The following is a 19,198-nucleotide window of genomic DNA, read 5'->3' as shown; positions in this document are numbered from 1 at the left end:
CCGTCCACACTTTACACTTTTTTTTGCTCTTTTTCACTCTTTGCGTTATTTTTGCCATCTCTTCTCCCTTTAAAACCATTCTCACTGCACCATAATGCACATCACATACAGCAGAGATGCTCATATTTCTCATGGTCTACATAACACTCACTTCAAGCTGTCTCCAAACCCAGACCCAACCTGGCTGAGTGAGATCCTGAGGGAGAACAAAGGACGTGACGCTAGGAAAAAGCCTCGAGGAAACTGAGGAACAAGCTGAGGAACAAGCTGAGGGCTCGGGCACACTGAGCTCCCTTACCTAGCATCTTGCTAGCCAATGTCCAGTCTCTGGATAACAAGCTCGACAACCTCCAGTACAGGATAAAGATCCAAAGGGACATTTGGGCAACCTACTCTGCTTCTCGGTTCACCGCATGGACAGGATGGCAGATTCGCGGAAGGCAAGAGGCGGTGGAGTGTCTGTGATGGTAAACAACAGCTGGTGCAACAAAGCCAATGTTGTTACTCTCGCCCGCTGCTGCTCACCCAACCCGGAGCTGCTCGCCCTCAAGTTTCGTCCTCTCTAACTTCCTCGTGAGATCACCTCGGTCATGGACAACACCGTGTGCATTCCACCTCAGGCCAACACGGACACTGTGCGAACTTCATGAGGCTCTCACACAGTTTCAGGTACAACACTGGGACCTTATCGTGTTTGGGGATTTCAACAGCGCTAACCTCAAGTGTGAGGTGCCCAACCTTTACCAGCATGTAACCTTCCCCACCAGGGGAAAGAGGACATTAGACCACTGCTACACACCATACAAGGACAGTTACATGGCACTAGCTCATCCACTGTTTGACCACACTGCCATCTTCCTCATACCAAATTATAAACAAAAGCTGAAACAGGAAACTCAGATTCAGAGGGTGGTCAAGTGTTGGACAGACCAATCAGTGGCCGCTTTGCAGGACGTTCTGGATGACGCAGCCTGGTACATGTTCCGGTGCAGCATTGATGTCAACAAGTTTACAGAAGCAGCAGTAGGGTTTATTGGGAAACTGGTGGATGATATGATCCCAAGAGCCACCATCAAGATGTTTCCCAACCAGAAACACTGGGTGGACAAAACCATCCGTGAGGCTCTGAACTCTTGCACTGCTGCATACAATGCTGCCTAAAATATTCAGTGGGAACATGGATGAGTACAAACCTATGGCATACGGAGTGTGCAGGGTTGTGAGAGAGGCGAAGCGGCACTACGGGAAGAAACTAGAGTCACAGATCCAGCAGAGTGGCTCTAGATCCCTGTAGCAGGAAATACAGATGATCACAGATTACAAGAGCCCACCGTTCAGACTGATGAGCGCAGATGAGTCTCTGCCAACAGTGCATGTGCAGGGACCGCCATAGGCCAGCGCCCTCTCATCATCACGGAGAGTGACGTGAGGAGAGTGTTCAAAAGTGTGACTACCAGGAAGGTGGTGGGTGGTGGGCCCAGATAGCATTTGTGGTCGAGTCCTCAAAGCCTTTCCAGACCAGCTAGCCCTGGTAATCACTGACATCTTTAACCTCTACCTGACGCTCGGTATCGTCCCATCCTGTTTCAAACAATCCACCATAGTCCCGGTCCCAAAGAAACCTTGGCCTTCTTGCCTCAATGACTACCACCCTGTTGTCCTCACATCGGTGGTGATGAAGTGCTTTGAAAAGCTGGTCAGAGACTTCATCACCTCTTCACTGCCAGCCTCCATCGACCCACTGCAGTTTGCATGCTGCCACAACTGCACCACTGATGATGCAATTGCAATTCTGCTCCACACCACACTGACCCACCTGGACAAGGGGAGGGGTAATTATGTTAAAATGCTGTTTGTTGACTACAGTTCAGCATTTAACACTATCATCCCCTCCAGACTCACCACCAAGTTGGAGGATCTAGGACTACATCCATCCAAGTTTGACTGGATTGCCAACTTCCTAACAGACAGACCACAATCAGTACAGGTGGGCAACTGTGTCTCATCCACCCTCACCCTCAGCACTAGAGCTCCCGAGGTTTGTGTCCTAAGCCCCCTGCTCTACTCACTGTACAACTACGACTGCGTGGCCATTTCCAGCTCTACCATCATCGTCGAGTTTGCTGATGATACCGTCGTCACAGGCCTGATCTCGGACAATGAGGAGAGGGCCTATCTGGAGGAGATTAAACACCTGCTAAGACAAGACAAAGGATTTTGGACTGCAGCAAGAAGCAGGATTGGCACTACCAACCTGTTAGGATCAAGGAAACCATGGTGGAGAGAGCAGACAGTTTCAGGTACCTTGGAGTTCACATCTCGCAGGACCTGTCCTGGTCCCGCCACACCAACTCCCTGGCAAAGAAGGCTCGTCAACGTCTTTACCATCCCAGATGCCTAAGAGACTTCAGACTGCCCTTGAAGGTGATGCGGAACTTCACCACCTGTACTATTGAGAGCATTCTCACGGGAAACATCTTGGATCTGGATTGGGAACTGCACTAAGCAGGACAGACAAGCACTCCAGAGGGTGGTGCGTTTAGCAGATCGCATCGCTCACACAGAATTTCCTGACCTGCAGACCATATATTGCAAGTGGTGCCAGACCAAAGCTAGGAGGATTGTGAAGGACCCCACCCATCCCAACAATTGGTGCTTCTCTTTGTTGAGGTCAGGGAAGCACTTTCGCTCCCTGAAGTCCAACACAGAGAGACTGCAGTCGAGTTTCTTCCCACAGGCCATTCGGGACCTGATTCAGGGCAATTGATGGAACTGATGGGACTACTCTATGTATGATGTACACAATAACATCATAAAAAAATAAACTGTAAAAACTGGAAAATGTACATTGTATATATGCATAGCATACATCCCCTCTTCATTCTTCATAACATATTTATTTATTCATTAAATCGCTTCCATTTCCCTGTATCTCTCCTCGGCCATTAACAGAGCAGTTACATAAAGCATTTCACTGCCAGTTATGCCATGTTTGACTATGTACATGACAAATAAACTTTGAACTTTGAATTCAGTACTCCAGTCATCTGGTGGTTTATTAGTACACCATTGAGCACAACATAATGCTCTCGCTAGTTAGCCACTCTTTCCTCTACAAGATGGAATACCCCCTGTATGTCATCATACTGAGGAATGTACTTTTCAGTTTCAACTGGGAATAGACTTTTTATGATATGGAACCTATTTATTTTGGTAGAAATGTGCCAAGTGGTCCAAGGAGTGAGTAGAACTTGTGCAAGGGGACAATTAGGCAGAAAACTGGCTATGCTTCTTTCTGATGTCAGTGGCTCATTTTGATCCAATGCCAGGGTGCAAGGGCCAGTTCAAACTTTGCCACTTCTGCCCAGCTGCCTGTAATCCCAGTTGCTCCCTCCCTGTGGCACACCATTTGGGACTGACTTGCTGAAAACCATGTAGGTGAACATGTACAACAGGTTACACATATAAAACGCTATACTACTGTGACATGAACATAGCCAAACAGGAGCAAAGACTGACAACTCTGCACTCTCCTTGTCATGATTATTCCCCACGATTAGTCTTGAGTCTGTCTCTCTCCCGAGGCTTCCTTTAGCCATTCAAGTTCCTCCACATTTTCTGGTTTTGTTTGGGAAGTTTTAGTTTAGTTTTCCCCAGTGCTTCGAGGTTGTTATATCTTCCAGTGGCGTCCTTTGTTCTCCCTTTTTTCATGCTTGGCATGGTATTTAGTTTTTTCCTTTTGTTTTACCTGATCCAAGATCTAACTGTTCTGCACAGAGGCCCACCATTATTAGAGCATTGTTGCTTACCCAGTAGGTTGTTGGTGTCATCACCTAACTGATCTGGGTTTGAGCCCACCTTACAGAAGTTACCAGCTAGGAGCTTAGCTCAAAACTTTGGCAAAGACCCAGCACTGGGCTTATATAAATTCTAGGTCTGTTGGGTGTTAAGCCTGATTAGTGCTGTGGTTGACTCAAGGCCTCCCTCTGGTGGCTGGAGGGGGCCTCAGCCTGGTGCCAACCCTTACACTCCTGCAATGGCTTAAATACATACAGACATTAGACACAGAAGCCGGTGCAGGTGTGCAACCATGGGCGTGGTTACAAACGAAAAGACAAACTCCCACATCATGCGGCAGGCCGTAGCACATAACCAGTGGGACTGGGAGTGTTTGGGTGTGTAAATTATTCATATATATGAATATATTTTCCAATCAACCAAGTGCTCCAATCAGCCTGTTTTCACGTTTAATAAATTGGTTTCAGTCTTTAAATCATTAATTAGTATCTTTTGTGCTTTTGCCTAATTGGAATGCAAAAACCCATGGCCATATCAGAAATTACAATATGTCACCAGTCTGCCCAAAATGGTGTGTCTTCTGTGTTCTACCTCTCACATTAATAGCATATACATCTTGTTTCACATTCATTATGAAACATTGTTTAATGTCTTATAACTTTGTTTCCAATCAAATGTTTTGTAAATGTTGTATAGTATAATTTCTGACCCCATACATCAGCATTTATTCATGAAAATAATGCTGGTTTTGGATTTACCTTCATTGACTTCCTGTAACGTGCTGCCCAAGTACCGAAATGCGTAGAGCAGGACTCACAGACTCCCTTAAGTTTGTTAGACATTTAATAACATTGAACTGGGCACTCACACAAAATAAAACATTGAACATAAACATGACTGAACAGTATTACGCGAAGTGAACATTTGACACAGACTATCTACACAACAATGAGGACTGACTTACATATGCACGCTGCCTTAACATTGATATTGACAATGACCAACGACGTGGTGCACACTGACACCGGTTTAAATAGACATATAAACACTTAACGTCAAAACCCTATACAGGTGTGCACCCTCACGGAGGGTGTGGCTACAAACAAACGAACCCCCTGCATGCACCAGGCTGTACCACGTGACTCGTAGGGGGAGGAGCATCCCGTGACACGTCGCAACCTTTCAACCTCATCCAAATGTTTTTTGCCATTATTATTATAATTATTATTATTATTATTATTGTTGTTGTTGTTGTTGTTGTTGTTGTTGTTGTTGTTGTTGTTATTAAACATTTGGTATTACCATTCACATTCATGTCATTGTCATTACAGAAGCCTTGACCTGATCTATAGATACTGCAGATGGCAGAGAGCTGTCAACATCCTGCTGCGACAATAGCAACTGGACCCGCAGCATCAAACCTAGACTCATTTATTGCACTCTATCACTCTATATTTGATCATCCATTGAAGAGCAGAGAGTCAATTCTCTATTAGCTCAAAAAAGTTAAATTAGGAAATGGATTTGATACCCTGATATCATATTCCAGATAGAATGACTGAACACTTGTAACAATGACTCTCTGCTCCCTAGTCCAGCCTACTTGGGTGTCCGCTTGGACAATCTGCCAATCTGTTGTGTAAGAAAGCGTTATTGTGCCAGAGTCCCTTCCCACCAATAGCCAGCAAGTTTCCCAGAGCCCTTAGAACTTAGACATATCAGACTGTAATTGTCTTGCAGGAGCTTGCCCTGAACCCAAGCAAAACATCTCTCAGCTTATGGTAAGTGTGTAATCGCCACTAAACAAAGCCAACACCTCTGGGTTCTGATTAATACATTCTACAATTATTTTGAAGGACCTTATATACAGCGGGTGAAATAAGTATTGAATACGTAAATATATTTCTAAAGGTGCTACTGACATGAAATTGTCAGTAACAACCCATCCAATCCACACATGCAAAGAAATTATACCATAGATATCCATAAATTAAGTTATGTGTAATAATGAGAGGTGCAAAAAGCCATGGAAAGTCATGACACCAGGTGAAATCTATCAGTAAATAGAAAGCAATCCTGCCACTTAGTGCAAATGAATATCAGCTGGTTCAACTGATGGCCTATAAAAAGGTTTCTCATTACCAAGGTGGCACACAAGAAACATGTCATGATTGGTAAAACCAGTGAGCTCTCTCAATACCTTCCCAACCTTATTGTTGCAAAACATACTGATGGCATTGGTTACAGAAGAATTTCTAAACTACTGAAGGTTCCAGTGAGCACTGTTGGGGCCATAATCCGGAAGTGGAAAGAACATCATTTCGCCATAAACAGGCCACGACCAGGTGCTCCCCGCAAGATTTCAGTGAAATGAATTATCAGAAGAGTTGTCCAAGAGCCAAGGACTACCTCTGGAGAGCTACAGAAAGATCTTGAATTAGCAGGTACAATTGTTTCAATGAAAAAAATAAGTAATGCATTCAACCTCCATGGCCTGTATGCACGCTCACCATGCAAGACTCCATTGCTGAAGAAAAAGCATGTTGAAGTACGTTTAAAGTTTGCTCAACAACATTTAGACAAGGTTGTGAAATACTAGGAGAATATAATCTGGTCAGGTGAGACCAAAATTGAACTCTTTGGATGCCATAATACACATTATGTTTGAAGGTCAAAAGGCACTGCATATCACCCCAAAAACACCATAGTGAAGTCTGGAGGTGGGAACATCATTGTGTGGGGCTGTTTTTCAGCATATGACACTGGCACGCTTCATATGATTGAAGGAAGAATGAATGGACAAATGTACCGAGACAGCCTTGATAAAAATCTGCTTCCATTTACAAGGATGATAAAGATGAAATGAGGGCAGACATTTCAGCAAGATAATGATCCCAAACACACAGCCAAGGAATCTCTCAATTGGTTTCAGAGAAAGAAAATAAAGCTGCTAGAATGGCCCAGCAAATCACCTCACCTGAATCCAATGGAAAATCTATGGAAGGAACTAAAGTTCAGAGTTCATGGAGGGAGCCCACAGAACCTACAGGATTTGAAGAGTGTTTGTGTGGAAGAATGGGCCAAAATCACCCTTGAGCAATGCATGCAACTAGTTTCTTCATACAGGAGGCATCTTGAAGCTGTGATCAGCAACAAAGGCTTTTGTACAAAGTATTAAATAAATTTCAGTAAACTTGTTCAATATTCTTTCCCTGTGTCATTTCTCATTATTACACACAACGTAATTTATGGACATCTGTGGTTTGATTTCTTTGCATGTGTGGACTGGATGGGTTGTTACTGACATCTGGTGACAATTTCTTGTCAATAGCACCTTTAGAAATATATTTACTTAGAAAATTGGTGACGTGTTCAATACTTATTTCATCCGCTGTATGTATGTGTGCATATATATATATATATATATATATATATATATATATATACACACACATTTAATATTTTTGAGATTTATTATATTATTGTGACTGTGGCAGCAAGTGTGTTGAGTCAAAGTCAAGAGAATCTTTATTTTCTATAGTCGAGTCAAGCAAAACGTTTGAAGAACAGGTGATGCCTTTACGTGCAGGATGATTGACAATGTGCAGTACAGACAGTAGGAACCTGTGGGCTTAAATAACAGGGAGAACTAAAGGGAGCAAACAATGAACAGGAGTGTGTTTGTGTGTGTTTGAGTGTGGGTGTGAGTGTGTGTGAGTGGGCATGTCCCTCCTGCTGGGTGCTTGTAACATTAATTAGCTGTTACAGAAATGGGATCAACACTGGATCAATAGAACAAATCTTCACTGTCCTTACCAAAGTGCATGCACAACGGTATTATGGTAATTTAGTTGTCTAAGCTTTGAGCAAATAGTAATATGGTAAAACACTACAATGCTTATAAATGTCTCATAACATATGTTACATGTTACAATATAGTGCATCAAAATAGTCATAATAATAATGTACAAAAGGATTTAACGGTTCTGTTTATTAGTAGAATTAACATTATTTAGATATATTAAAGTCCTTCAAAAGATATGTCTTGCAATAATGGCATTAGAACAGGATCTAAATACATCTACATTTACTTGAATGCAAAAATAAAAAAATAAATAAAATAAAATACAATAAAATTAAAATTAAAATACATATGAAAAAAACAGCTAATATTCAAAGGTAGAAGGGGATACAAACTGACAAACCACATGATCACAAGTTGTATTTATTTATTTATTTATTTATTTTACAAACAACCCTGGGGAAGGGAACCTAATTCAATAAGGGCTCGTGTCATTTTATTATAAACACAACCTCTGCAGTGCTGGGCCTCACACGCACTAACATGTTACTGCCATGTTACTGTAGAGAACAAAGAATGCTCATGACATCACAATACATCTACTAATCTACAATTTTGTTCAAATTAAATGTTCTTTCAATTAGGATTATAAACAATGCTTGTATTAATGACTAAATGTTCATAGAAGGCTGTTCAGTTCATTTTGTTGCTTTATTCTACTATGAACACAGATTTAATCTAGATGAATTTTTCTCAAATATTTTTCCTGATAAAATAACTTTGAGAGCCTTTCTAAACCAACTGTACATGAAAGCATACACAATAGGATTACATGCAGAATTTGAATAACCAATCCAAACAAACACTTCATACAGTTGTTGTGGACCAACATAACCAAAATATGTCACCATTAGACTGTAGATAAAAAATGGTGTCCAAAATGATAAATACACTCCCATAACAACAGCAAGTGTTTTAGTGGCTTTTCTCTCTGCCTTACTAATAGTGGGCTGCCCTCTGGATGTCTTTCGCTGAGAGAGACTATTTTGTACAGAACGTAGTTGTCTGTGTGCAACAAGATATATTTTGAAATATATGCTCACCATTACAATAGAAGGGATATAGCAAGAGAAGAAGGCAACTATTAATGAAGTAATTGGCCCTAGAAGTGCTGAACATTCACCCTCACATTTAACATCACTGTAGTGTTCAATGCCCAGAGTGATTAACTCCATGACTAAAACTCCCAGAGCAGAAGAATAGCCACAACAAAGAGCAATCATGAACAGAGAAGTAAGAGGAGTCATTTTACGGTGGTACAGCAGGGGATGACATACTGCGTAATATCGCTCAATAGAAATAAATGTCAGATTTAATACAGAGGCTGTGCACAATACAGCGTCAAGGCTGCTGTGTAATTTACAGAATAATGTTCCCAAATACCAGCAGGTCTCTACAGAGCGTATCATACTGGGAGGCATCACAAGTCCTCCTACAAGCATGTCAGTTACAGCCAGAGAGAGAGTGAGATAGTTAGTTGGTGTGTGGAGCTGCTTGAAAAGAATGATGGCAGTCATGACCAGAAGGCTTCCAAATATTGTAAGAATAATAATAGCTCCAATGACAAAATATATCACAATTTTTACAGCCAGAGGATAAACAATCTTCTGACACGAGTTAGGATGAAACTCATAACAAAGTGAAATGTTTCCTCTGCTCCTATATTGTAGGCTTGAGTCCATCGTGCTTTTATCCTTTATCTGTAAGGTTGATTTAAAATTAAGAAATAATGTGTTTTCCATAATAAAAATGGCCATGTAAAGCAGAACTGTTTCTAAGAAATCTTTACAAACAGCATTTGAAAACATTTGTTAGGTATGAGCAGTACACAAAGAAAATATCTGTGAATACCTGCTGAAATAAAGAACATATCACATATAATACAATTACATGCTCAGTATGTACAGATGTATAACAATCAGATTTATTCTCTATTGTTCATGTCAGCAAGGATTGCCCAATAATGCCTTTCATGTACATCCTTACCTATATCTTCACACCAGGACAGTTCAGAACTGATCAGAGAGCTGCTTTCATTTATAGTACCACAGTCCTGCAGCAGGAACGCCTTTCTACTGAATCACTCCTCTGTGTTGATCATGTGATAATCTGAAAATGTACAAACAGGAACTTAAGTGACAAAATATGTCAACTCTCACAGCCAGTAGATTTATGATTACAGTTAAAGCATTTAGCTAACACTTTTTCCAAATCAACTTGCAATTCTGACAGAATACATCTTGACCAATTGAGGATTCAAGATCTTGCTGAGGGGCCCAACAGTGGCAACTTGGCAGTGGTGGGGCTTTAACTGACAACCTTCTGATTACCAGATAAGTTCCTTAACCACTGAGATACCACTGTAGTTATGCTCCTGAAGAGAGATGGTGATAAGGGAAGAATGCTTCTCACTTTTACTATTAGAGTGATTTATAATAATGCATGTAGTACCTGTACTAAATACTTACATTTTTATCAGCATTTCAGTTTCTGACCACAAGAGCAGATATTTCGGGGGTGGACCATTCTCAACATTACAGCGCAACTCACCGATTAGTGATATGGTAGTGGTATGAATATACTGGTATGGATATATCATCAAGAGCGTTACTGTAATTCATACATTTTAGAGAAATACCCCAACACCTAATTAAATCTTGTGAGAAATAAAATGTATTACCTTTGCAAAGGTAGTTCTCAAGCCATGAGTGGAGATACTCATATGGGGTGAATATAAATCTAATATAATTCTAAAGTCTCCTATACTGATGTGTATAAGGGGACCAAATCTAAATGGCTTGTGTAAGGATGACAATAAATGAGCAAACAATGCTTACCTTTATGCTTATGATGATTTTAAAGTTTAACTAATGCACACTGGAGAAATACAGATCCAAACAAATTCTTACTATTAAACATAAATTAATAATCCTTAAGTATATGAGACATTGTAATAAATGATTGAAGCCATACACATACACTGCATTGTCAGCAGCTAAGAGAACCACAAAACATCATTTCTCCTCCAAAGGAATGCTCATTCATTTTAAAGGCTTTTTTAGTTCAACAGGTACCTAGCCTTGAGTCTCACACAGCTGGTTGCAGATGTCTGAGATTATTCATGAAGTACTTTATAGTCATGGGGACATAGCAGTTCCCAGCATCAGTGGTCGTCCAGGACGGCACTCTTTATGGGTCCAGGAAGTCCAGGACGGCCCTGACTATGGGCCAGGATGTCCAGGACGACCCTGCCTATTCGCGCAATACGTCCAGGGTGGCCCTCTGTATGGGCCCGGGACATCCAGGGTGACCCTGTCTAAGGGCTTACTGGAGCAGAAGGACTGAAGCTGTGCATGTGATGCTGCTTCAGCACCTTCTTGACTGTGCATGTAAAGCTGTCCATCACTGCAAGAGCCCTGCCTATATAATTACTGCTTCAGTGATTTTCTCAAGCTGAAATTTCACATGCAATTGGGCCACTGTGCTGCGCCCAGCGGACTTTTTTCGGGTTGCATGTCACCAGCAAATGCCACACACACTTCCTGGGAACTGGTTCCACCCACATACATGCTGCCTGGGAATCGACTCTTCACACATAAACACTGCCTTCACGTATGTTAAGACAGGGCATCAGCGTTCAAATGCAGACATGCGGCGCAGTGTTGTAGGGTGCAGCAGTATTCATGTAGCGCTGTAATACACTCCATTGCCTGCCCCTTTGTACTGCATACGTCATGTGTGCTGCATGGTGATAAGAGATGGATATTAATAGTAACAGGTAATGAAATGATAACAGATAATGAACAATATTACTTATATGTAACTAATATAACAATATAAATAATATTAAATATTTTAATTATAACACTACATCTATGCTAAGTATAATGTAATAAACCTCTGGTCATTAATGGCCGATGTGGACGGAAATGCAGGGTCAGCTTCCAGCATTCCTGTAGCTGAATTCTGAATCTGAATAGATGCCAGATGGTGCCAATGAGGTCGGCTGCCGTCACGACTGCTCCGTCCATGCTGCACTTTTTTCGCTCTTTTTCACTCTTTGTGCTATTTTCACCATCTCTTCTCCCTTTAAAACCCTTCTCACTGCACCATGATGCACATCACATACAGCAGAGATACTCATGTTTCTCAAGGTCTACATAACACTCACTTCAAGCTGTCTCTAAACCCAGACCCAAGCTGGCTGAGTGAGATCCTGAGGGAGAACAAAGGACGTGACGGGAGGACACAGCCTCGAGGAAAACTGAGGAACAAGCTGAGGAACAAGCTGAGGGCTCGGGCACACCGAGCTGCCTTACCTAGCATCTTGCTAGCCAATGTCCAGTCTCTGGATAACAAGCTCGGCAACCTACAGGACAGGATAAAGATCCAAAGGGACATTTGGGCAACCTACTCTGCTTCTCGGTTCACCGCATGGACAGGATGGCAGATTCGAGGAAGGCAAGAGGCGGTGGAGTGTGTGTGATGGTAAACAACAGCTGGTGCAATGCCAAAGTTGTTACTCTCGCCCACTGATGCTCACCCAACCCGGAGCTGCTCGCCCTCAAGTTTCTACCTCTCTAACTTCCTCGTGAGTTCACCTCGGTCATGGACAACACCGTGTGCATTCCACCTCAGGCCAACACGGACACTGTGCGAACTTCATGAGGCTCTCACACAGTTTCAGGTACAACACTGGGACCTTCTCGTGTTTGGGGATTTCAACAGCGCTAACCTCAAGTGTGAGGTGCCCAATCTTTACAAGCATGTAACCTTCCCCACCAGGGGAAAGAAGACATTAGACCACTGCTACACACCATACAAGGACAATTACATGGCACTAGCTCATCCACTGTTTGACCACACTGCTATCTTCCTCATACCAAATTATAAACAAAAGCTGAAACAGGAAACTCAGATTCAGAGGGTGGTCGAGTGTTGGACAGACCAATCAGTGGCCGCTTTGCAGGATGTTCTGGATGACAGACTGGTACATGTTCCGGTGCAGCATTGATGTCAACAAGTTTACAGAAGCAGCAGTAGGGTTTATTGGGAAACTGGTGGATGATATGATCCCAAGAGCCACCATCAAGATGTTTCCCAACCAGAAACACTGGGTGGACAAAACCATCCGTGAGGCTCTGAACTCTTGCACTGCTGCCTACAATGCTGCCTAAAATATTCAGTGGGAACATGGATGAGTACAAAGCTATGGCATACGGAGTGTGCAGGGTTGTGAGAGAGGCGAAGCGGCACTACGGGAAGAAACTAGAGTCACAGATCCAGCAGAGTGGCTCTAGATCCCTGTAGCAGGAAATACAGATGATCACAGATTACAAGAGCCCACCGTTCAGACTGATGAGCGCAGATGAGTCTCTGCCAACAGTGCATGCGCAGGGACCGCCATAGGCCAGCGCCCTCTCATCATCACGGAGAGTGACGTGAGGAGAGTGTTCAAAAATGTGAATACCATGAAGGTGGTGGGTGGTGGGCCCAGATAGCATTTGTGGTCGAGTCCTCAAAGCCTTTCCAGACCAGCTAGCCCTGGTATTCACTGACATCTTTAACCTCTCCCTGATACTCGGTATCGTCCCATCCTGTTTCAAACAATCCACCATCGTCCCGGTCCCAAAGAAACCTTGGCCTTCCTGCCTCTTCACTGCCAGCCTCCATCGACCCACTGTAGTTTGCATGCTGCCACAACTGCACCACTGATGATGCAATTGCAATTCTGCTCCACACCACACTGACCCACCTGGACAAGGGGAGGGGTAATTATGTTAAAATGCTGTTTGTTGACTACAGTTCAGCATTTAACACTATCATCCCCTCTAGACACACTACCAAGTTGGAGGATCTAGGACTGCATCATCCAAGTGTGACTGGATTGCCAATTTCCTAACAGACAGACCACAATCAGTACAGGTGGGCAACTGTGTCTCATCCACCCTCACCCTCAGCACTAGAGCTCCCCAGGTTTGTGTCCTAAGCCCCCTGCTCTACTCACTGTACAACTATGACTGCCTGGCCATTTCCAGCTCTACCATCATCGTCAAGTTTGCTGATGATACCGTCGTCATGGGCCTGATCTCGGACAATGACGAGAGGGCCTACCTGGAGGAGATTACCTGGAGTACCTGGAGTAGCCAAGTACCAAAAAAAACTACTAAATCTACATCCTTGGTGCAGAGGAAGTCTCTTTATCACCTCACTCTCTCCCTGTGGGCAGTGCCGGCACTCTTCACGGACAGCAAGAAAAGGCTCCATGAAGACATCCACCATGGTGGAAGTTGAAACAGTTTTCCTTTAGTGCTGTGATCCACCTCAAATCCTGGCCCTCAGGCTCTTTCAACTGCATAAACCAAGTCAGCAAAGCATAATCAGGATGAATGGGATTCTATAGAAGTAAGGGTAGAAATGGTGTAGCCCTGTCAACAGCACACATCCTATACTGTCAAATGGCCCAGCTGGTTCTTCTCCACAAAATCAATTTCAGCTTTAGGGCTTGGAATGGTCCTGCCTGCCTGTGTAAAACACCAATCCCATCCTGGATCCACCTGCTGTCTTCACCGTCATGCTACCCAACAGTCTTCTACCTCACAGGCCACCTTCATGGACTTGATGCACTGTGGCCTCCTGCACCTGTCTGTCCCAATCCCAGCACCTGCTCTGCCTCTAGTCCTGACCCTGTCTCCTGCTCCTTCTCCAGTCCCAGTATAATTTCTGGCCCCATACATTAGCATTTATTCATGAAAATCATCCTGATTTTGGATTTACCTTCATCGACTTCCCAACCTTTCCACCTCATCCAAATGTTTTTTGTCATTATTATTATTATTATTATTATTATTATTATTATTATTATTATTATTAATAATAATAATAATAATAATAATAATATTGTTATTTAACATCTGGTATTACCATTCATGTCATTGTCATTACAGAAGTCTTGACCTGATCTATAGATACTGTAGACGGCTGAGAGCTGTCAACGTCCTGTTGCGACAATATCAACTGGGCCAGGAGCATCAAACCAAGAATCATTTAGCATTTATTGACCAGCTTACTTGGGTGTCTGTCTGGAGAATCTGCCAATCTGCTATGTAGGAAAGCGTTATTGTGCCAGGGTCCTTTCCCACCAATAGCCAGCAAGTTTCCCATAGCCCTTGGAAATTAGATATATCAGAGTCAAGTTCAAGTTCTGTTTATTTGTCACCTACATAGTTATACACAGTATAACTCGCAGTGAAATGGTTTGAGAGTGCTCTGTCCAAACTGATGAAAAAAACAAAAAACAGGGGTGCATAGAGAAAAATATATATATATATATACAAAAATATATTAACAATGTATGTAGAATATATGTATATTATGTTTATATACACAATATACAATGTATATATGGATATGTATATATGTATGTACACAATGTACAATTCCATCTTGCAATTGAACATCTTTACAGTTACATGTTACATGGTGGTGGTGGTCCACACAGTTTATCAGTTTATCAGTTTCCCTGATTCAGGGCCCGAGTGGCCTGTGGGAAGAAGCTCCTCTTCAGACTCTCTGTCTTTGTCTTCAGGGAGCGAAAGTGCTTCCCTGACCTCAACAGAGTGAAGAGCCTATTGCTGGGATGGGTGGGGTCCTTCACAATCCTCCTGGCCTTGGTCTGGCACTGCTTGTAATAGATGGTCTGCAGGTCAGGAAGTTCCATATGAGTGATGCGCTCTGCTGAACGCACCACCCTCTGGAGTGCTTGTCTGTCCTGTTTGGTGCTGTTCCCAAACCAGACTGTGATGTTCCCCATTAGGATGCTCTAGATAGTGCAGGTGTAGAAGTTCCGCAGTACCTTGGAGGGCAGTCTGAAGTCTCTTAGGCGTCTGAGGTGGTAAAGACGCTGACGAGCCTTCTTTGCCATGGAGTTGGTATGGCGGGACCAGGACATGTCCTGCGAGATGTGAACATCAAGGTACCTGAAACTATCTACTCTCTCCACTGTGGTTCCACTGATCCTCACAGGTTGGTAGTGCTGCTCCTGCTTCTTGCTGCAATCCATGATCAGCCCCTTTGTTTTACTGACGTTTAGGAGGAGATTATTTTCCTGGCACCAGTTTTCCAGGTGTTTAATCTCCTCCAGGTAGGCCCTCTCATTGTTGTCCGAGATGACAATGATGGTGGAGCTGGAAGTGGCTGTGCAGTCGTAGGTGTACAGTGACACTAACTGTATTGCAGGAGCTTGCCCTGAACCCAAGCAAAACATCTCTCAGCTTCTGGTGAGTGTGTAAGCGCCAGTAAACAAAGCCAACATCTCTGGGTTCTGATTAATACATTCTACAATAATTGCGAGTCCTTTATTTTGAAGGAACCTCTATATAATTTTTTGAAATGTATTTAATATTTTGTAGTTTTTATTCATTTATTGTGACTGTGGCAGCAAGTGAGGTGAGTCAAAGTCAAGAGAATCTTTATTTTCTATAGTCGACTCAAGCAAAATGTTTGAAGAACAGGTGATGCCTTTACGCGCAGGATGATTGACAATGTGCATTACAGACTGTAGGAACCTGTGGGCTTAAATAACAGGGAGAGCAAAAGAGAGCAAACAAGGAACAGGAGTGTGTGTGTGTGTGTGTGTGTGTGTGTGTGTGTGTGTGTGTGTGTGTGTGTGTGTGTGTGTGTGTGTGTGTGTGTGTGTGTGTGTGTGAGTGGGCATGTCCCTCCTGCTGGGTACTTGTAACATGAATTAGCTGATAAAGAAATGGGATCAACACTGGATCAATAGAACAAATCTTCACTTTCATAGCCAAAGTGCATGCACAACGTTATTATGCTAATTTAATTGTCTAAGCTTTGGGCAAATAGTAATATGGTAAAACACAGACATTACAATCCTTATAAATGTCTCATAACATATGTTAAATAGTATGGCATAACATATGTCTCCACAGTATGACAGACTCTTAATTTTAAACTTTTAATTAATGTGCAAAAGTTTTAAAGGTTCTTTTTATACGAATTAAAGTTATTTAGATTTATTAAGGTCCTTCAAAATAAAGGTCTTGCAATAATAGCATTACCACTGGATCTAAATACATTTAAATTTACTTGATTGAAAAAAAGGACATAGAAAAAAACAGTTCATATTCAAAGGTAGAAGGAGATACAAACTGATAAACAATATGATGAGAAAAACAATATTACACACAACTTGTATGTGTACAGTTAGAGACTGTATTCAGTTTGTTACATTTTCCAAATTGTTGTCCCTGTTCCTTCCAGCCCAGGGGAAGGGAACCTAATTCATTAAGGGCTGGTGTCATTTTATTATAAACACATCCACTGCAGTGCTGGGCCTCATACGCACTACCATGTTACTGCCATGTTAGTGTAGAGAACAAAGAATGCTGATGACATCATAATACATCTACTAATCTACAATTTTGTACAAATTAAATGTTCTTTCAATTAGGATTATAAACAATGCTTGTATTAATGACTAAATGTTCATAAAAGACTGTTCAGTTGAGTTTGTTGCTTTATTTTACTATGAACACAGATTTAATCTAGTTGAATTTTTCTCAAATATTTTTCCTGATAAAATAACTTTGAGAGCCTTTCTAAACCAACTGTAGAAGAAAGCATACAAAATAGGATTACATGCTGAATTTGAATAAGCAATCCAAGCAAACACTTCATACAGTTGTTGTGGACCAACATAACCAAAATATGTCACCATTACACTGTAGATAAAAAATGGTGTCCAAAATGATAAATACACTCCCATAACAACAGCAAGTGTTTTAGTGGCTTTTCTTTCTGCTTTACTAATAGTGGGCTGCCCTCTGGATGTCTTTCGCTGAGAGAGACTATTTCGTACAGAACGTAGTTGTCTGTGTGCAACAAGATATATTTTGAAATATATGCTCACCATTACAATAGAAGGGATATAGCAAGAGAAGAAGGCAACTATCAATGAAGTAATTGGCCCCAGAAGGGCTGAACATTCACCCTCACATTTAACATCACTGTAGTGTTCAATGCCCAAAGTGTTTAGCACCATGACTAAAACTCCCAGAGCAGAAGAATAGCTCCAACAAAGAGCAATCATGAACAAAGAAGTAAGAGGAGTCATTTTACATTGGTACAGCAGGGGATGACATACTGCATAATATCGCTCAATAGAAATAAAAGTCAGATTTAATACAGAGGCTGTGCAAAATACAACATCAAGGCTGCTGTATAATTTACAGAATAATGTTCCAAAGTACCAGCAGGTCTCTACAAAGCGTATCATACTGGGAGGCATCACAAGTCCTCCTACAAGCATGTCAGTTACAGCCAGAGAGAGAGTGAGATAGTTAGTTGGTGTGTGGAGCTGCTTGAAATGAATGATGGCAGTAACGACCAGAAGGCTTCCAAATATTGTAAGAATAATAACAACTCCAATGACAAAATATATCACAACTTTCACAGCCAGAGGATAAACAATCTTCTGACACGAGTTAGGATGAAACTCATAACACTGCGAAATGTTTCCTGTGCTCCTATATTGTTGTAGCCTTGACTCCATCAGGCTTTTATCCTTTATCTGGAAATTGATTTAAAATTAAGAAATATTGTGTTTTCCATAATACAAATGGTCATGTAAAGCAGACCTTCTAAGAAATCTTTAAGAATTTCTAAGAATTCTTTACAAACAGCATATGAAAACATAACATTTGTTAAGCATGAACAGTACACAAAGAAAATATCTGTGAATACATGCTGAAATAAAGAACATGTCACATATAAAACAATCACATACTCAGTATGTACAGATGTATAACAATCAGATTTATTCTCTATTGTTCATATGAGCAAGGATTCCCCCATAATGCCTTTCATGTACATCCTTACCTCTGTCTGCACACCAGGACAGTTCAGCACTGATCAGAGAGCTGCTTTCATTTATAGTACCACAAGCCTGCAGCAGAAACGCCTTTCTACTAAATCACTCCTCTGTGTTGATCATGTGATAATCTGAAAATGTACAAACAGGAACTCAAGTGATAAAATATGTCAGCTCTTACAGCCAGTAGATGTATAATCACAGTTAAAGCATTTAGCTGACACTTTTTCCAAATCAACTTGCAATTCTGACAAAACACATCTTGAGCAATTGAGGATTCAAGGTCTTGCTGAGGAGCCCAACAGTGGCAACTTGGCAGTGGTGGGCTTTTAACTGACAACCTTCTGATTACCAGATAAGTTCCTTAACCACTGAGATACCACTGTAGATATGCTCCTGAAGAGAGATAGTGATAAGTGAAGAATGCTTCTCACTTTTACTATTAGAGTGATTTATAATAATGCATGTAGTACCTGTACTAAATACTTACATTTTTATTAGCATTTCAGTTTCTGACCACAAGAGCAGATATTTGGGTGGTGGACCATTCTCAACACAACAGCACAACTCACGGATTAGTGATATGGTAGTGGTATTAATATACTGCTATGGATATATCATCAAGAGCGTTACTGTAATTCATACAT

At 41.8% G+C, this 19,198-nt stretch overlaps 2 protein-coding genes across 2 annotated transcripts; both read right to left on the bottom strand.

Annotated features, from left to right (window-relative positions):
- Window positions 1-8,235: 8,235 nt before the first annotated feature.
- On the bottom strand, window positions 8,236-9,342 carry LOC118241810 (trace amine-associated receptor 1-like). Its single transcript, XM_035529034.2, has one exon. It carries the CDS (start codon window positions 9,340-9,342, stop codon window positions 8,320-8,322), a length of 1,023 nt encoding a protein of 340 aa, XP_035384927.2. The 3' UTR covers window positions 8,236-8,319.
- A 7,141-nt stretch (window positions 9,343-16,483) lies between these two features.
- On the bottom strand, window positions 16,484-18,241 carry LOC113587392 (trace amine-associated receptor 1-like). Its single transcript, XM_081723406.1, has one exon. The coding sequence runs from the start codon at window positions 18,231-18,233 to the stop codon at window positions 17,208-17,210; it is 1,026 nt and encodes a 341-aa protein (XP_081579532.1). The 5' UTR covers window positions 18,234-18,241; the 3' UTR covers window positions 16,484-17,207.
- Window positions 18,242-19,198: the final 957 nt, after the last annotated feature.

The sequence above is a fragment of the Electrophorus electricus genome, chromosome 2 (assembly GCF_041902795.1).
Source record: "Electrophorus electricus isolate QZ-2024a chromosome 2, ASM4190279v1, whole genome shotgun sequence".
NCBI classification, from domain to species: Eukaryota; Metazoa; Chordata; class Actinopteri; order Gymnotiformes; family Gymnotidae; genus Electrophorus; species Electrophorus electricus.
This window is presented reverse-complemented; position numbering and strand designations above follow the sequence as displayed.